This window comes from Anser cygnoides, chromosome 4, assembly GCF_040182565.1.
Source record: "Anser cygnoides isolate HZ-2024a breed goose chromosome 4, Taihu_goose_T2T_genome, whole genome shotgun sequence".
NCBI classification, from domain to species: domain Eukaryota; kingdom Metazoa; phylum Chordata; class Aves; order Anseriformes; family Anatidae; genus Anser; species Anser cygnoides.
The window spans coordinates 72,931,554-72,947,798 of NC_089876.1; the positions used below are offsets into that span (position 1 = coordinate 72,931,554).

At 37.3% G+C, this 16,245-nt stretch overlaps 1 protein-coding gene across 5 annotated transcripts in view; it reads left to right on the forward strand.

Moving 5' to 3' along the window:
* Nucleotides 1-16,245, forward strand: part of RAP1GDS1 (Rap1 GTPase-GDP dissociation stimulator 1) — a 97,378-nt gene that overhangs the window by 24,370 nt on the left and 56,763 nt on the right. For 3 of the 5 annotated variants that reach the window (XM_048054725.2, XM_048054723.2, XM_048054726.2), the window contains exon 2: nt 7,663-7,773. In XM_048054725.2, coding sequence (XP_047910682.1) covers nt 7,663-7,773 — 111 coding nt within the window. The remainder of the gene's footprint in view (nt 1-7,662; nt 7,774-16,245) is intronic. The other 2 variants (XM_048054724.2, XM_013201068.3) reach the window with 1 other exon arrangement.

Sequence of the window (16,245 nt, forward strand, 5' to 3'; positions counted from 1 at the left end):
CCTAAGATGCTAAAAGTTACTCTTTTGACTGTCTAGCATCTCTTTTTTAAAAAAAAAAATCGTTATTGCTGGCAGTAGCTGAAGTGTTCAAGGACATTTCTATTATGGAAGGACACAGGGCAGGTGCCATGCCCTGCTTTTTCCTGTTTCTCCAAATGGGAAAAGTACTGCAATGAATTTTGATTTTCCTCTGGATTCGAAATTCTGGTGCTGCTTTCCAGAAACACAAGTGCGCTGAATAGTAATATGGGGAGAGAAATCACTTAAAGATTGTCTTTAAAAAACTTTTTAAAAAGGGAAAAACGGTAAGAGCTCCAATTCAGTAGGGTGTCTGAAGAAATGAACTGTGATACACATGAATTTATGAAACTAACATATTTATGAAAAGAGTCATATGAACATACGAGAATTAAGCCTGAGGACATAGAGGAAGACCAGATATTAATTTTTATGTGTAATTTCGACTGCTCTAGATAAAACACGTCACTTAGGATAAAGCAGGCATCTTACCTGTTTTATTACCACTTTTATAACAGAGCATTGAATCAATTCACTGAAGGGATTCAGTTTTGCTTGTAGATGATGATGTGTGTTTCTTGCTTACTAAGGATCCAGTGAGAATTTAAAAGGCTTTTGTCTAGCAAAGGTCCTAATTAGTATTTTATGTTCTTGCCCTGCATGTCTCCTGGGTTTTGGTTGTGTGGCTGGAAACAATAAACTATATGAAAATAAAATGTGCAGTTATTTGTCAATTAAATGTATTTTTTAAACGATCAGTAGCCATACTGTATACGGTTTTATGTTCTACTCCTAGTAATAAAGTACCAGAAAAGATCTTTCCATTAACTGAGAACCATATGTCTTTGCTAGTTGAAATTATTTTTTCTAACATCAGCTGACTTTTAAATGAAATTTTAGTACAGATTCTCTTTATCAAACAATGTATTTTTTATTTATGAAAAGATCTATTTCATCCTTCTTTTAGACCAGGTTTTAAACATGACCTTTAAGGGTTTTCATGTTTTTAAACACCCTGCAAACCAGTAAAAATTGTTATGCAGATTTCATTGAATTTTAATCAGTTTCTTTGGACCTTAAGATAACTCCAAATCTTTAGTATTTCATTTTGAAGTATAAAGATACCTAAATCTGTATCACATTTTCCTTAGGAAGGGTCAATAATCTTCCACGATCCTGCAAAATCTTCTGAAATGTCATTCTTGTTGTCTTGCCTTTGCAACTCAGGACTAAGTAATAAGGAAAGGATTGCTAACATGTAGAAACCAATTACAGCAGCTACAGATCAATGTACCTTGCAGTAGTGTAAATATGTTTTAATTATATGATATTGTATTAATTAAAAGGGTTGATGCTTTTAATTCTACTTACGTGCAAAGGTGTATGTTTCTTGCATTTTTTAAGGCATTTTACTGAGGGAATTCAGGGGTGAATAACAAAACAAAATGCCCTTTTTTGCATAAAACTGCAGCAAAATGAATAATCTGCATTGGTAAGAAACTTCAGGTGAACTGAGTACTAGCTGGTGCAGTTTTATTTAGGTTTCCCTCCTGGTTTTGAATACGAACTAAGTAGTTGTTAGCGTGTATAGGCTGACCTGATAATTACCAAAAATAATTAGGTAGATTACTGCTCAGGTGGCAATGAGCCATAGTGTGTCAGTATTTTCAGGTAATAAAAATGAAGCTCTTTGAGAGATTGAGGTGTCAGCAGAACAGATGCTGAAGCAAATGGATAAATGAAAGAGTAACAAGTCTCTAAGACCAGATGGTATATATCTAAGATTCAGAAAGTGTTTAAGAATGAAGCAGTTGAACTGTTGTCAAAAATAGGCAATCTCATTAAAATTAGCTACTATGCTGGAAAAGTAGAGCAAGTATACCTAAGTTAAAAACAGGTTGCAGGAGGAGCCCTGCAATTAATGATCTATCAATATTTCCTTAGAAGTAGTAAAATTGGTTGAAAAAAACCTTAACCCACCTCTATGAACATGGTAAGGCATAGGCAAACAAGAAGGATTTCTGTTTTAAACAAACAAAAGTTCCTCCTGGATTAGGAGGTGGATTCATGGATTTAACTGCTAACCTGGTTTAGGGCCAGGGTCAGCCTCAGGACCCGTTCAGCACCGCAGATGCAGTTAATAACAGAGGAATTACCTTACTGGCTGTGGTAAAAGTCTTTTCCAGGATGCTGGGTCTAAACAAACAGCCCAATAACATCCAAGCACATCTGGGGAGATTTGTTTGGCCATCTTCTCCTCTTGGTGAACTAGAGCACCGAGGCACAATGTGACCATGCGAATGCCATGTACCCGCCCTGTAGCCCTGTGGGTCGTACTGAAAGCTGGGGCACCCAATTTGTCCTATTTCTGACAGTGAGTGCCCAGAAGCATACGTCTGGGAAAACACTGGGCAGGGCAGAGACGGGATGGGGCAAGTGCAGAGTGGTATTCTCCCAATTTATAGTAATCTGCAGGTTAGGAACTTCCTACTCCAGAAGTTTAGTGCATATTTTAGTATTAATAGCCATGGGTGGGTTTTAGTTTCCACACAAAATTTTTCTCATTGAATAAATTAAGTGAATCTGTTTACAGTTCCATTTTGACAGTTTAAATACATCTGGTGTGAAAATATACTTTCTTTTCTAAGTTTATTACTTCATAATTTCATTTTGATATTGTAGTTGTGTTAGGAGAAATAGTAAATAGTAGCTTTCTTCTCATTGATTTAGGGCTATTCTTAATTCCATATATCACAATCATTTTTACCCTCAGTCACTGTTTTTTCAAGATGAAGAGTTCTTGCCTGTTTAACTTCTTGAGGCACTCCTTCAGCCATGTCTGTGCCTTTTCTAGTTCTTCAGGGTGTCATTTACAACATGGGGTGCCTAGAGTTGCATCCAGTATTCAAGATGTAGGACCAAAGAGGAAACCTGTGCTAGGTTGTCGCTTGGAAAGGTTACACACCAAGAGCACCAGTGCAGCCGAAAGCATCTTGCTCAAAAGATGCTAAGTGAAAAGAGATGCCTGCAGATATAACCAGCGTGGCTAGAGCATCTATGCCTCAACTTTCCGAGACTTGTTTCTCTGTGCCCGGAGATCCTTCTCTAATTTTGCAGGCTGAACAATGTCTGCAGAATGGACATTTGTAGTTCCTGATCGTTCTGGTTCAGTACGTCCTATTTATTTTGAATTCCTTGTCTGTCAAGTTGCATGTATAATCGAATAGTACCTGTACTCAGAACAGTATACTGAGTGTCAATCAAAAGATACAGGAAATGTTAATGATATGTTCAAGGTGGATCTTTTATTTTCTTTTAAAATCTCTGTACTGGGTAAGATCACAAAATTTAGAAAAATAAACCATGCAGACAAAAGCTATCCATCTAAATACTCTTCTGAAACATTTTAAATATTTTTTTTAATGTCAGTCTTAAAAGATGGCTTTTTTGTGTGCCTTGACTTTCTCTGTGGTTTGGATGAAGATGCTGTGAACTCAATGTAAAATTAGCAAGTTGGCTCTTGTACACAAAAGCTGCATCCCCAGATATACTACTGGCTACCTTGTAAAACTGTTTGTAGCATATCCAGCATTCCTGTGACCCTGATCCAAAACAAGGCTGATCAACTACCAGATTTTTATGAGATGAAGGAACAGTACTTTTGTATAAAACGAATTAGTGATTGAAAATGAGTCACCGAAAAGCTCTCAGAAACAGAATGGAATATTAAAGCATTTACTTACGTTAGTCATCTTCTATTTTTCTCTGTAAAAAAGCCTGTGCAAGAGGTAGTAGTAATAATGTGTTGCCACCAAAAGTAACACGTTACTGCAGGATTTAACCCACCCCATTTTTGCGAGTTTTTGTGCAGGAGTAATTTTCAGGGGAAGTCAAAATGCAACAGGAGGTGGAATGGGCCAGACAGTTGGGTCTGACAGCCCTTGCCAGACTCCACGTCCTGACTTACCAGTTTATATTGTTAGGATATCAAGTACTAAAGGTTGTGGGGTTCAGGATTTTCTGCCCAGATGAGAGAACTAATTATACTGAAAGCAGTCCTTTAAGCCAGGTGTTAAGAATGAGTCACTCCCTGTGCTTGGGATAGACAAAATGGTTCATCCTACTGTTAAACTGCTGACTTGATGCCTCACAAACTCACGACATGATACCAGGTTGCTGAGCAACTGTATCATATGTATCACTACTGCCTTATTTTTATCTTTACCATCCTGACCTGGTCCCCTTAAATCTTCCCAGCTAATGTAAGCTTTCACATGACCTTACATATTGACAAAATCTACTTATTCACATTTCCCTGTCACACAGCCAAAAAGATTCCTTACATTGGTTTTATCCCACGGGTTTTTATCTCTGAGAATATGATCAGCCTGTGCAGTAACAAGCCTACTGGAAACAGATTCTACAGAAACAGAGGAAGAGATGGAAAAGTAAGCAAGAGATGATCACAAGAAAACAACGGGGGTTTTGTACATGGAAGAAAAGCATCTGCAGCTTCCTCCCTAAATGACAGGTTCAGCGCAACTGTGAAACTGCAGAAATCGGGAAGCCTTGTGTAATTATATGGTAGGAACCCACGGGACCACTGCAGTCTTTTCACTCTGAATATCCCTGTCGTTGTCATCTCAAACTGTAAGGTTTGTTCTTTTCAGAATAGCAAAAGAAGGGAAAAAAAAGGAACAAAGCCTATGAACTTGTTTAAGATGTATTTGCATATATCCGATACTCCCAGATTTCAAAGATAAATATGTCTTTCAAGGTATTAACCCTGTTTAGAAAGGAGAAAGCCCTGGCTTTGACAGAAAGAGACAAAATGAGCAAGTAATGTGTTTCCTGAAAGGTACTTTTTCCCTCTGTCCCTGTGGCCTTCTGACTTTGTGGCCAGAGGTCTAGTGTTCCTTCAGTATTCCTACATGTGTTTTCTTTTTATGCATATGGTTTCTAATTTAATTTCTGTGTATTGTATTTTTAAATCACTTATAGTATCTAATCATATCTACTGAGTGGCAATTTCACATTTTAAAGGTAATGTGGCATACCACTGCCACAAGCATTGGCTGACTTTTGAAGTATGTCTCAAGCTAAAAGTCTGTGTGTGTTAGTGAGATGTGTACATGCTCAGTACCATGAAAAGTTGAGGGGTTGAAATATTTAGTCAGTCACGTCTGAAGATTTTGCCCAAAGTACATCATGGTGCACATCATAGGTAACTGTGGAGTATTAAAATGGTAGACTTCCCCAGAAAAAGTAAGCAGCAGGCAGCCAGGAGGGAGTAGGAAAAAAAGATGGGGGAGACGTTCCCAGCGCCTCCTGCAGGTTCTGCTGTGGCAAGGAGTGGAAGAAATTACAAACATTTGAGATAGAGCACTCATCTCTTTGCCCAGTCAAATACAATTGTAAGTGGGAGTTTGTTATTTATCAGGCATATATGTAAGGTAGAAGAGGCTATAAGAGAGAAACAAGGCCTGGGTGAGGTCTCTGATAACAGAAGCCTCTCTCCATCGTCTGCAAAACTGATGTGAAGGTGAATTTCTTACCTATGCATTTTCTTCTTCCACAGACACTGGGCACACCTGCTTTTTTGATACCTCCTCTCTCATAGTCCTCTTGCTATAAACAGCTGCTGCGATTTCAAAGCTACATGTGTTAGCATGCAGGGAGATGAGATGAGGTGCCTGTGTGATGGAAGAGAGGTAGTGCCACAGTAGATGAAAACTGAAGAGAGAGAGATATGAGAGAGGGTAGTGGGTGAAGAAAATGGAAGAGGAGGTGAAGCACAGTGTTAATTTGCAGTAACATGGTTGGTCATTGAGTACCCCACAGCGGTGTAACTTGACAAATTCCAGTGATATTTCCTGAATAATTTAAGTAATGACATTTTTCATCGCACGTGCAGCTCTATCGCTGCAACACATGCACTACATTTAAGCCCACTGGACACTAACAGGGAAAATGATATTTTTTTCTTGCTGGCTTGTTCCAGGAGGTGTTGGCTTAGCAGGGCGAGGGGAAGGAGACAGGCTTGAGGTCTCAGGGGGCAGCACCAAGTGCATCTGCCAGAAAAGCTCCCAGAGTTGCCCGCACGCTGCTGGCTCTCATTTAGGGGCAAGGGGGCTCCTTTCTGTAGCCTAGCTAAGGCCACATGCATATTAGTCAGTAAACAAACCAACTGCCTGATAAACAATTTAATACCTAAAGACTGAGAACTTAAAAAAGTGAAGCACCGTACTTTTATCTGTATGGGAACTTGGGCTACAAAAGGATAGGTGAATCAAAAATGGAAGTGGGATGAAAGCCCCAGCTTTGGATGGGAAGCGAAGCAGCTCCAGGAGTGTGATTCCGCTGCCTCCGTGGCACACCTCCTGAGCCTCCAGCAGGCCGCCAGCGCCTCAAAGGCAAAGAAAGGCAGCATAAGGGAAGCTCTTGCCTCCTTTCCTTTGCACCATCCCGTATGTGGGCAAATGAGGAGGAGGCAAAGTGCAGCAGCTGCCAGCTTGCTTCTGAAGGGGGCTTCCTACGTCGGTGCGAAGCTCTGAGGCAGCGCTGGCTGCCTTTCAGGCCCAGAAGATGCCAGCGATGTGTGGCGAAGGGACCGTACCTACGGTTCTGTAGGGCTGGGGTGAAGGCTTTCTGATTAGTCACCAGGGAATGGTAGGCGGCTAGACACTATTTAACATTATTTGTTTTGAGTAACAATTCCTGCTCACTGACAGAGTTGGCATGGAAACCGAACCAGCACTCGTTTTTAAAAGGGTAGTCCATTCACGGTGAGGTTAGTCATCAGCGGGCAGGCCGAAGAGACCCGGGCTGCAGCTGCTAACGCGCTTACATTTTGTTCCCAAATAAGCAGAGTACTCAGAATGGTAGCAGGGATACTACCCTAACTTGTATGAGAATAAAAGGGCATCTGTTGAGAATTGTATTTCATAGTTTGAATTGATTTGGTTCTTTTTTGTTTTGTTTCATTTTGTTTTGTTTTCTAAAGAGGGAAGAGCTATTGAATTACCTGAAATTCAGAAGGTTCTGATTTCTGGAAGATGCCTTGTATTTTCACAGATCAGTTGAATTTAAACAATTAACACAGTTCATATAAACCGTGGTGCTTGTAACAATGTGGTGGAAAATGGCATAGTCCTTAAAAGGCTCTGAGCTTAGCACTATGGCTTTGTGAATGTCTCATCAAGATGGAACCCTATATAGCACACACAAAATGGCATTTTCAATTACTTTCCCATTGTTGATGAAAAAATTCAAGGTGTGCTTATTTCCATCATATTTTTGCCCCGCACAAGGATAGGAGCAAAGATACTGCTGCTGGTTTTCTGAACCAGCTAGACTGAGGCAATATTGATGGCTAAATTGCCGTTCAGCAGCCTTTCATAAAGTGCTTGCTGGCATCCTGTTCTCAGCTGCAGAATGATAAATGTATGCATAAATTTGAAAAGTTTAACTTCATGCATAACCTTTGACTTCTGGCTTTTTATATACTCAGAAATATATACTATAGACCATTCATTCCTTCTTCATTGACACAGGATTTTGTTTACTTTACAGTAACTATTTACATTCAGTGCTGTTACCAAATTGCTAATGACACTGATTTCTCGTTTCTTTGTGTTTACCAAGCAGATAATCTAAGTGATGCCCTGAAAAAGCTGAAGATAACAACCACTGACAGCACGGCAGATAGCTTGGAGGGATGCTTGGACTGTCTGCTTCAAGCTCTGGCACAAAACAGTAAGTTCTATGGACCTTTCAAATTTTAAATCATATCATGAGATCAGTGAATAAAAAGGGAGGTAATAAATTGTGTCTGAAAGACTCACTCAAGCAATGGGCTGCTAGATTGATTGCTCTGGGTTTTGTATTGTTTTTTTAACCCATATATGGGTGACATTCAGGTGGTAACAAAGACATGGTAGGTAAATTCCCGATATCTGAAACAGCTGTAGTCCAGTCCTTTTTCCAATATTATGAAGTAGCACAAGAACTTTGAAAACTGAGTGAAGATTTCTTCACATGAAAAACAAAGGACAAAGATGGACAAATGAACTTGATGGGGCAGGGAGAGGGATATGGGAGCTGCTTGCTAATTCTGGTTAAAAGAACATGGTTTCCTATCCATAGTGTATTTTTCCTTGTATTTCCAATTTATATTTCTTAGGAAAGTAGTTTTAATTAGCAGAAGTGGGCCTGCTATCCAAAGATGGTCCAAATTTGACACCTAGTATGATAACAAAAATAACTTAAGAATGGAACAAGAAGAGTTTGTTTTTTTTGTTTGGTTGTGTTTTGTTTTGTTTTTTACTGAAAGCTGTGGAATGTGTGTCCCTACTCCTAGCAGGCAGAAAGGTATGGTAAATGAAGATGACAGCTTATGAGACTCTTCCAAGTTTAACTTTCTTAGCACTTCACATGGTGGCAGAAGAAAAATCTGTGTACAATTTCAGGTCAGAAAACGTGTCAGAATAGATACAAGTCATGATTAAACTTCCTTTTTTTAAAAATAAAATGATGGTCCTTTGTAAATATCAGTACTCTCAAAAGTATATGCTATCAATAAGTCTTGTTTCTTCCCCATGATGTTATTCTACAAATCACATCATTTTGGTTTTCTTGGTGTAAAATACTTCATGAGTTTTTTCACAATAGGATATAAGTTCCATCCATATCACATCAAAGATGTCATGTGGATAATAACATGTCATTTAATGTCATTTCTTTGCAATGGTAGTGGTGGTTTTTTTTTGTTTCAATTTAATTATTTTGCAAGGAGATGTCAGCCAGGAAATAATAAACTCTATTTTTTAGATCAACCCATTTTTTGAAGATGATGAATCATTTTTATAACAGGTTTATTTATTAGGCATATCCAAATCTTTAATCCAATTTTCAATTGGCTTTGGTATTTCCAGTATTTTAAAGTCTAATGCTTAAACTTAAGCAATAAAAAGAAGACGGTATGAATAATGACGATGCACTTAGTGCTTAGTGTAAATAGCAGAGTTTATCATTTTGCCTATGAAGGTTGCATAGCTATGTCACAGCACAAGTTTGGCAGATGCAAAGTAATTTTGACTAATGCACAGCAAACATACCAGTGCTTCCTTGCAACCAGATGACTCTCTTCCATTGCAGTCTGGGGCTTTACTCTTCTTTACAAAATCCTTTCTCTTCTGATCTTGTGGCTACCAAATCAGATAAACAGATTAGGATTTTGACCTCTCTCTTCTTGGGTAGTTTTACAGAATTTAGCTCTAATCCCTGCCTGGTTTACCATGTTTTTTACATGTAAGTCAGTAATATGAATATAACCCTGATGAACTGCCATGTGATACAGATCTGTACATTTTTTCAGTTGCCCAAGATAGAGGTAGATTTGGATCACTTCACTTAAAGAATACTGAACTAGATTCACAAGAAGCAATAAAGGTTCTTAAATACAAATACCTTCAAACACACTTTGCTTCCCCTACTACACTTTGCCTTTTCTTCTTTCCATTAGCCAGTGAAGATGGTGACTCTTTTTTTGCTATTGCTTGGTATCTGTTTTCTCTCATGATATTTTCTGTGCCTTCTTATCTTCCTGTACCACCTTTCATCGCATTTTTCTCTGCCCAGAAGATAATCATTTTATCCACCACCTATTCATTCTCCTCACAATGATCTTATACATGTAGTGACATTGCTTACCAATGCACAGGTTAGGCAAATCTCAACTCTTAAGTGGAGGTAAGGACAATTAATTTCCAGTGGATATAGAGATCTTCCTCCACTAAAATTCTTAAGTGGGCTGCCCTCAATGGAGGTGCAGTTTCAAATATTTTTTCCAGGGTGACCAAAAAAACACAAAAATGTTTAATAATGATCACTTATTGATGACTTGTGTGAACTTTTCATCAAAAAGCTTAAGTAGAAAAGCACTATTGCCCTTTTTTAAATTGCTCAGGACGTTAACTGCACCTTGAATATATATATCTGAAAGACAATTCAGATGATATCCTTCAAAACTGCCTCCTTAGAGAACACGGCAATCTTTTTCTTTTGGCAGAAAAAAAGGGAAGAATTAAGTGCCCCACCTAGAGCCTTGGTAAATTGCTGTAGGATATTTCCAGTCTTACTGGAAAGAACAAAGCAAGCAGTAAGTTGTCCTCCAAAACCGAGAATAAGGTTCCAGCTTTGGGTAATTAAACTGACCTTTCCATTTCTAGGTAATTAATTTTCCGGTTTGACAGTATCCCAAAGGAGAGGATGTATTTTGTGATAAAGATTACCACCCTACAGCTACAAAGTAGAGGAGATTAGGTGCCAATACGCTTATACCTCTGCCTGTGTTCTGTGGAGAAGAGAGTCAGCTTTCTTAGTGATCAACTATGCATCCAAAATTTGCTTCTGATACCTTTGAATGAGGGAAGACATTCTTTGCTAGTCCAAAAAGAGAGTATGAAAAGGCTTGTTTTACAGAAACTATCAAAGTAAAGACATTAAAGAAAGTATGTTTAATGATAATCCAATTTAGGGGGAGGGAAGAGCCAAAATGGCAAAAGCATTTTGTCTAAAATAACTCATTACAAATTAGATGGGTTAGATAGGACAGTTTTTTCAACATCTTGCTAGTAAATTAGGAGCCTATAAATCAGTTGCTTTTCAAGTAAATTAGACAGTTTGATACCAAAGTTTTTCTGAGTTTCCAGAAAACAGGCTTTAGTTCCCAAGATAGTCTGATGATTTTGAAAAAAAAATTCAGAAAGAAGACAGGCTTCTCTTTCGGCATAAATTTGTAAGAACAGCAGCTCGTTCAGAAGACTTCAGAGATTATTAGGTAAATTGCATGTAATGGATTGGTTCAAGAAGTAGTTACAGTATATAATTGTCTTTCTAAACACTTCAGTCTGTGGGATACAGTTGAGCTACTGATATATTGTGATGGTCCTTCTTCCTTTGACCAAGCAGCCAGTGAATGTCCTTTCTCATAGTTCTTATCCATCTAGTTAACTTCTTAATGTGGATTTATTTGTTTATTTATTTGGTACGGTGTGTACCATATGTACAGATTACATATATGATATCATATAGATGTGTTACAAACTATACCTCTGTGTATTAATACATCTCTCTCTCTCTCTCAATATATGTATATCAAGCAAACATTTAGGGCTAAATGATCACAAATGTTATACCATTAACAAGAAGTCAATCATTTCACAGGAATGACATAATTTATATTGGTAGATAGGAGCAGTAACACGTAACCCGTAAAGAAAATAAGACAACATGACAGAATGGTTTAAGAGATGACTTCCATACCCTTCAGAGAACATAGTTTAAATGGTTTAGAGTCAAATAGCCATTTTGCCATTTTAAAATATGATTTTTTTCATGAAACATTTTTTTTTATACTTTAAATCAATTTCTTTTTAAATAACTTGATTTGCCTGAAATGAGTTGAAACAGGAGAACCAGTGAGCTACAGTGCAAAGACACACTGTTACCAAGTTTCTGCCAGATAAGTCGTGTTTGGGTACCTTAAGAATAACCTATTATTAAAGCAGATTTTACAGAACTAGTAGTCTAACCTTTTGTGACTATAAATATATATATATATATATAAACATACATATATATTTAAGGTAAGGGAATTTACCAGGACTGCTCTGAAGACTGTTCATACTTTACAGGCTGTCCCCAGAGTGCATGGAGTGATGCCACAATGATTGATTCATAGCTAGTCTCTTCTTTTGTGGGTAAAATTAAATAATGTCTAGGTAGATAATGTGGAATATGTTTTACATGGGAAAGTTTCATTACTTATGTTTTCATATAACATTAAAATAGCAATGTTTCCACTGTAGATCCTTCAAAGAAAGGTAAAAGCTGAATAATAATAATTAGAAATCAGATTGTTTATACTAAATTATAGGTTAATTGTAACAGAAATAGTTTTAATAAAATTTTTCAAATAATGATTCTACTTTCCCTTAATATATTCCCATGTGTAGGATAATATTAATGAAATTTGCATTCTGATTATAGTTCAGTAAGTCATCATATTAGAGTAAGAACAGAAAAATAATCCATGCAAGGAATAGCGTTTATTTTAATAAAATTTTATAGGTCTGTGATTTCATTGGGAGTTCACAGTGGTATCTTAAGTCACATAACTTATAGTTATATTCACTAAGACTTAGAAATGTAAATATTATTTTAACTTACATAATATTTACTGTATTTTTAATACACTGATGTGTACACTCCCATCTACCACCAGCCAAAAACCACAGTTAAACCCTGTGTTAGTACAAAATTGTGTTTTTAACAAAGGAAATAAAAATGTATCATTCCCACAAGTTCAGTGTAGAAATACTGCATCTACACAGGAATTTTTCTACACAAAGAACTATTACACTGCTTTTAATTGCTAGCTGCATGCATGCAGCATATGTTGTGGTTGTTGCAGAAACATAAGGTAATTTCCTTAGTCTCCAGCAGTACAGTGACAGGTTTGGTTCCGTTTACTTTGCATGCAATCTTTTAACTTTTTCTTATGTTAAAATGTTACAAATTACTTTCTTCCAATATCATGTTACGTACCATATAGAAAGGGGTGGCGAAGTTGAGATGAATGTTGTAGCTCTAATTTCTTTTTATGTCATCTGTTGTTTGTCCTTTTTTCTTTTTTTTTTTTAACAATCCATTTGTCAACCCACCACTTGTTTGATAATGGTAGTACCTTGGAACATGATACCCCTTGTCTAGCCTTATGTGCTATTCTGCCATTTGTCACACCAACCAAATTAAGGCATATGCATACACACGTAGTATACTACACAAGGGTGAGTCGGATAATAATTTCTGATAACTGCCAGTAAATATTTAGCAAGTCAAATTGAAATGTTTTTAGCTACTATTTGTCTAGGGAGATAGCAGTAAAGCCTTTCACATCTGAGACCTGGGTCTGAAAATTCTGCACAGATGGTTTCTTCAGGAGACATTGTTTGGAGAGACATTTATTCCTATTTATGCAGATATTTTAGTTCTTATGTGTCACCAGCGCTTGTGGCTGAGGCCAGTCATATATGGACTATCTAGGAGGCACTGGATAAAACTGAGGGCTATAGGCTTAGAGAGGTAGCAGTGACAGGGGAATAAGAGATAAGCACATGTTAGAAATGCTTTACAATAGGAAAACATATCTTATTGTGTGAACTTCCTTCAGCATTCCCAGTGAAGTCAACTGGCATAGCTGGGGACTTTGCACTCATCCTGTCCACCATATTTCTGAAAGCAAAACACAAGTGCTTGATCTCCTTCCACCCAGCAGCATTCATAATTTCTAAACAGCTGAACTTTCTGTATTTTAGATCTCCGAAGGCAGGCTGTGGTGCATGATACATAAGCAGTGTCAGCAGCAGAGAAATAGAGTCAGTCAGCCATGCACTGAATGAATTACTGGCTTCTACCAAATCAGGAGGTGAAATTCATATATCACATGTGTTATCTTTTAAAAACTATATATTAAACAAGTGGCTCCATTGTCTGTCCTGTACAATTTAGATGTATAGACATGGTTTGGTGTGTTACTGTCAGGAAAGAATTTTGCTGACCTGTGAGCAGATAGTTTACAGTAATACAAAGTGCAGAATTATCATAACAATTGGAAAAGTTAAAAAAAAAAAAAAAGAGGAATTAGTTTGTCAGAGCATTTGATTCTGAGATTCTGCAGCTTTTTTTTTTTCAATTCAGCTTAAAAACAACAATGCTAAGATTAACTGTGCATTGCAAAATGTAATTTCATTTTGTGTGTAATATGTTAAAATTCCTTCCATTATAATTTGAAAATGTTTAACAAACAGGGGTTGTTTTCGTCCCCTTCCCATCCCCTCCCCAAATAGGCTAGAGTAATAAACAGTTTGCCTTGTAGCTGCTTTATAATAAAGTCTGTAAAGAAAAAAATGAATTAAAGTCTGCAGAAAAATCCACAGGAGGAAATGAAAGCGAAGAGAGCTCTGGTAGGTGAGTCAATGCATTTCTCTCAGAGAAACATTGTCATGTCATCTCCCTGGGTTCATTGCAAAGCAGGGAGCAAGTTCCCTTCCCTGGGGCTTCAGACTGCCCTCTGACACCACAAAAATATCACATACTCGTCTCAAGCCCAGAGCCATCTGCCTACACGTCTTGGCCATAATAGTGAAAGCTTTATATTTGGTGTGATATTTTTGCTAAATTGCTGTCGTATTTAGCAACTTTGAAATCAAAGGGTATTTTGCATGTTTGTTATTTTGTTTTAATTGCAATTACAGAAGGACATTCTCTGAAAAGTCATTCTTCCCCTACATACAAGTGGAACTGAAGATGCAAGGGAGGCATATTTGCTTGCCTGACCGACAGAAATTCTCAGTGCAGATACTGCAGAAAAATGACGTCTAATGACACCATCTCTAGTGGAATCCTTAGACTTGGTGTATTACTGAATGTTATTACTTTTTGAATAACAAAAAGTAGCTGAGTATTACTACATGCTCACGTTATTTTCTATTTTGGAACCAAGAACTGTTATGAAAAAGAAAACAATTATTTGGTTTCAAGAGTTTTGTTTTAAGAGCACAATGTTACGTGTTTTATTATTATCATAATTCAGACGATGTAGTAATTGGAACTTAAATTGTTTTATGCAGAAAAAAATCTGTGAGACAATGGATACATCTTCATCCATTTATGATTTTATTGGCTCAAATATTTTCAATTTAGGCCTTAACCAATGTCAGCCTAAACTAACAAAAAAATGTGGTAGCTGAATTGCAGCTAGGAATCTAGTTTTTTATACATAAAACCTAGGAAAGGTAAAGGTAAAGGTAAACCTAGGAAACGTTACATGCTGGAGAAGAGTATTTTGACAGATTATAAAACTTACATTTCTGGTAAGAAGTAGCAAATACTCTATTCTCACATCTAAAAAGGGAAGTACAATAGCAAACAATATTGGCCATCGCTGCATATTATTACATAGTGATTTATACCTATGAAGTGCTGTCTCATAAATGTTAAGTCTATCAAAAAATAGTTATCCTAAGATCCTCAAATAGAGGTCCACAAGAAAGGACTGCCTGGAAAAAGAAAACTAGAAGGAAATATTGTTTTTCTTTTAAACCACAGGCCTTCTGGGACAATTATTGCAGTAACAACAGAAAAATGAAAATGTTATTGCTAGTCCAGTCATGCTGCATTTTAGATACAAGAGGTTATAGCAGACATAAATAACCCAGATTTGACAGATGAGAAATCTGAAAATCGGCTGAGAACATTATTTTTGGCTCTGATATTCTTTCTCAGCATAAGAGGCTGAAAATGCCCACTAATCCCAGCCTTCAGCACCTGGCTCCAAAAAATGCCTGGCGTGTGACTGAAGTGCAAAGGCAAGCACGCGCATTTCCAACCATTTTTTACACATGCTGTTTGAGAGGCTGCCTGTGAGTTTGCACGTTGGTGTGTAAAAAAATGCTGAAGCAAAATTATGCCAATAAAGATATGCTTAAGTGAGAGGGCAGGGCCCCATTTTTGAAAAAGGGGTTAGAAATTTTGTAAAGCAGTTACAGTTTAATGAAGAAGGTTTAAAATAACACTTTACCTTAAAGAAGTGACTGGCTAAGATGCACAATTTTCTATTTATTGAGTTATGTTGATCACTGATAAGGAACCATCAAATGACACAGGAAAATTTTAGCTTCATGTCTGAAACTGCAAATTTCAGCGTTATTGTAAGGCTTCTTTGGTATGTCATTTTTTTCTGCCTTTTTTTTTTTTTTGCCCTCCAACATATTTTAGCTATATACTGTAAGCCCTGTTTTCATTTGTATATACTCACTGTGTCACATCAGAGAAAATAACACAATGTTACAAACTTCCTGAGCAAATGCTAGCAGGTCTTTTCCATCACTTCCTGCTGTTTCAGCTTTCTGGTGTTGAGATGGTGAGCTCAGCCCTCCTACCTAAAGCTGCTGTTCAGGTTTTCTCTTGAAAGTCATCAGTGGGTTTTCTGAAACCCCTTGGATCCCATTTGATGGCGTCACAGAGGAGGATGCGTTGGCATCTGCTAAAGAAAATGGTGGATTTCAGCAGAAAGTACTGATTTCTCACTTCCTTCATCAGAGATGAAACTTACCATCCTATGCCCTGAATCTTCTGTAGACACTTGCCTTCAAAGGCATCTAG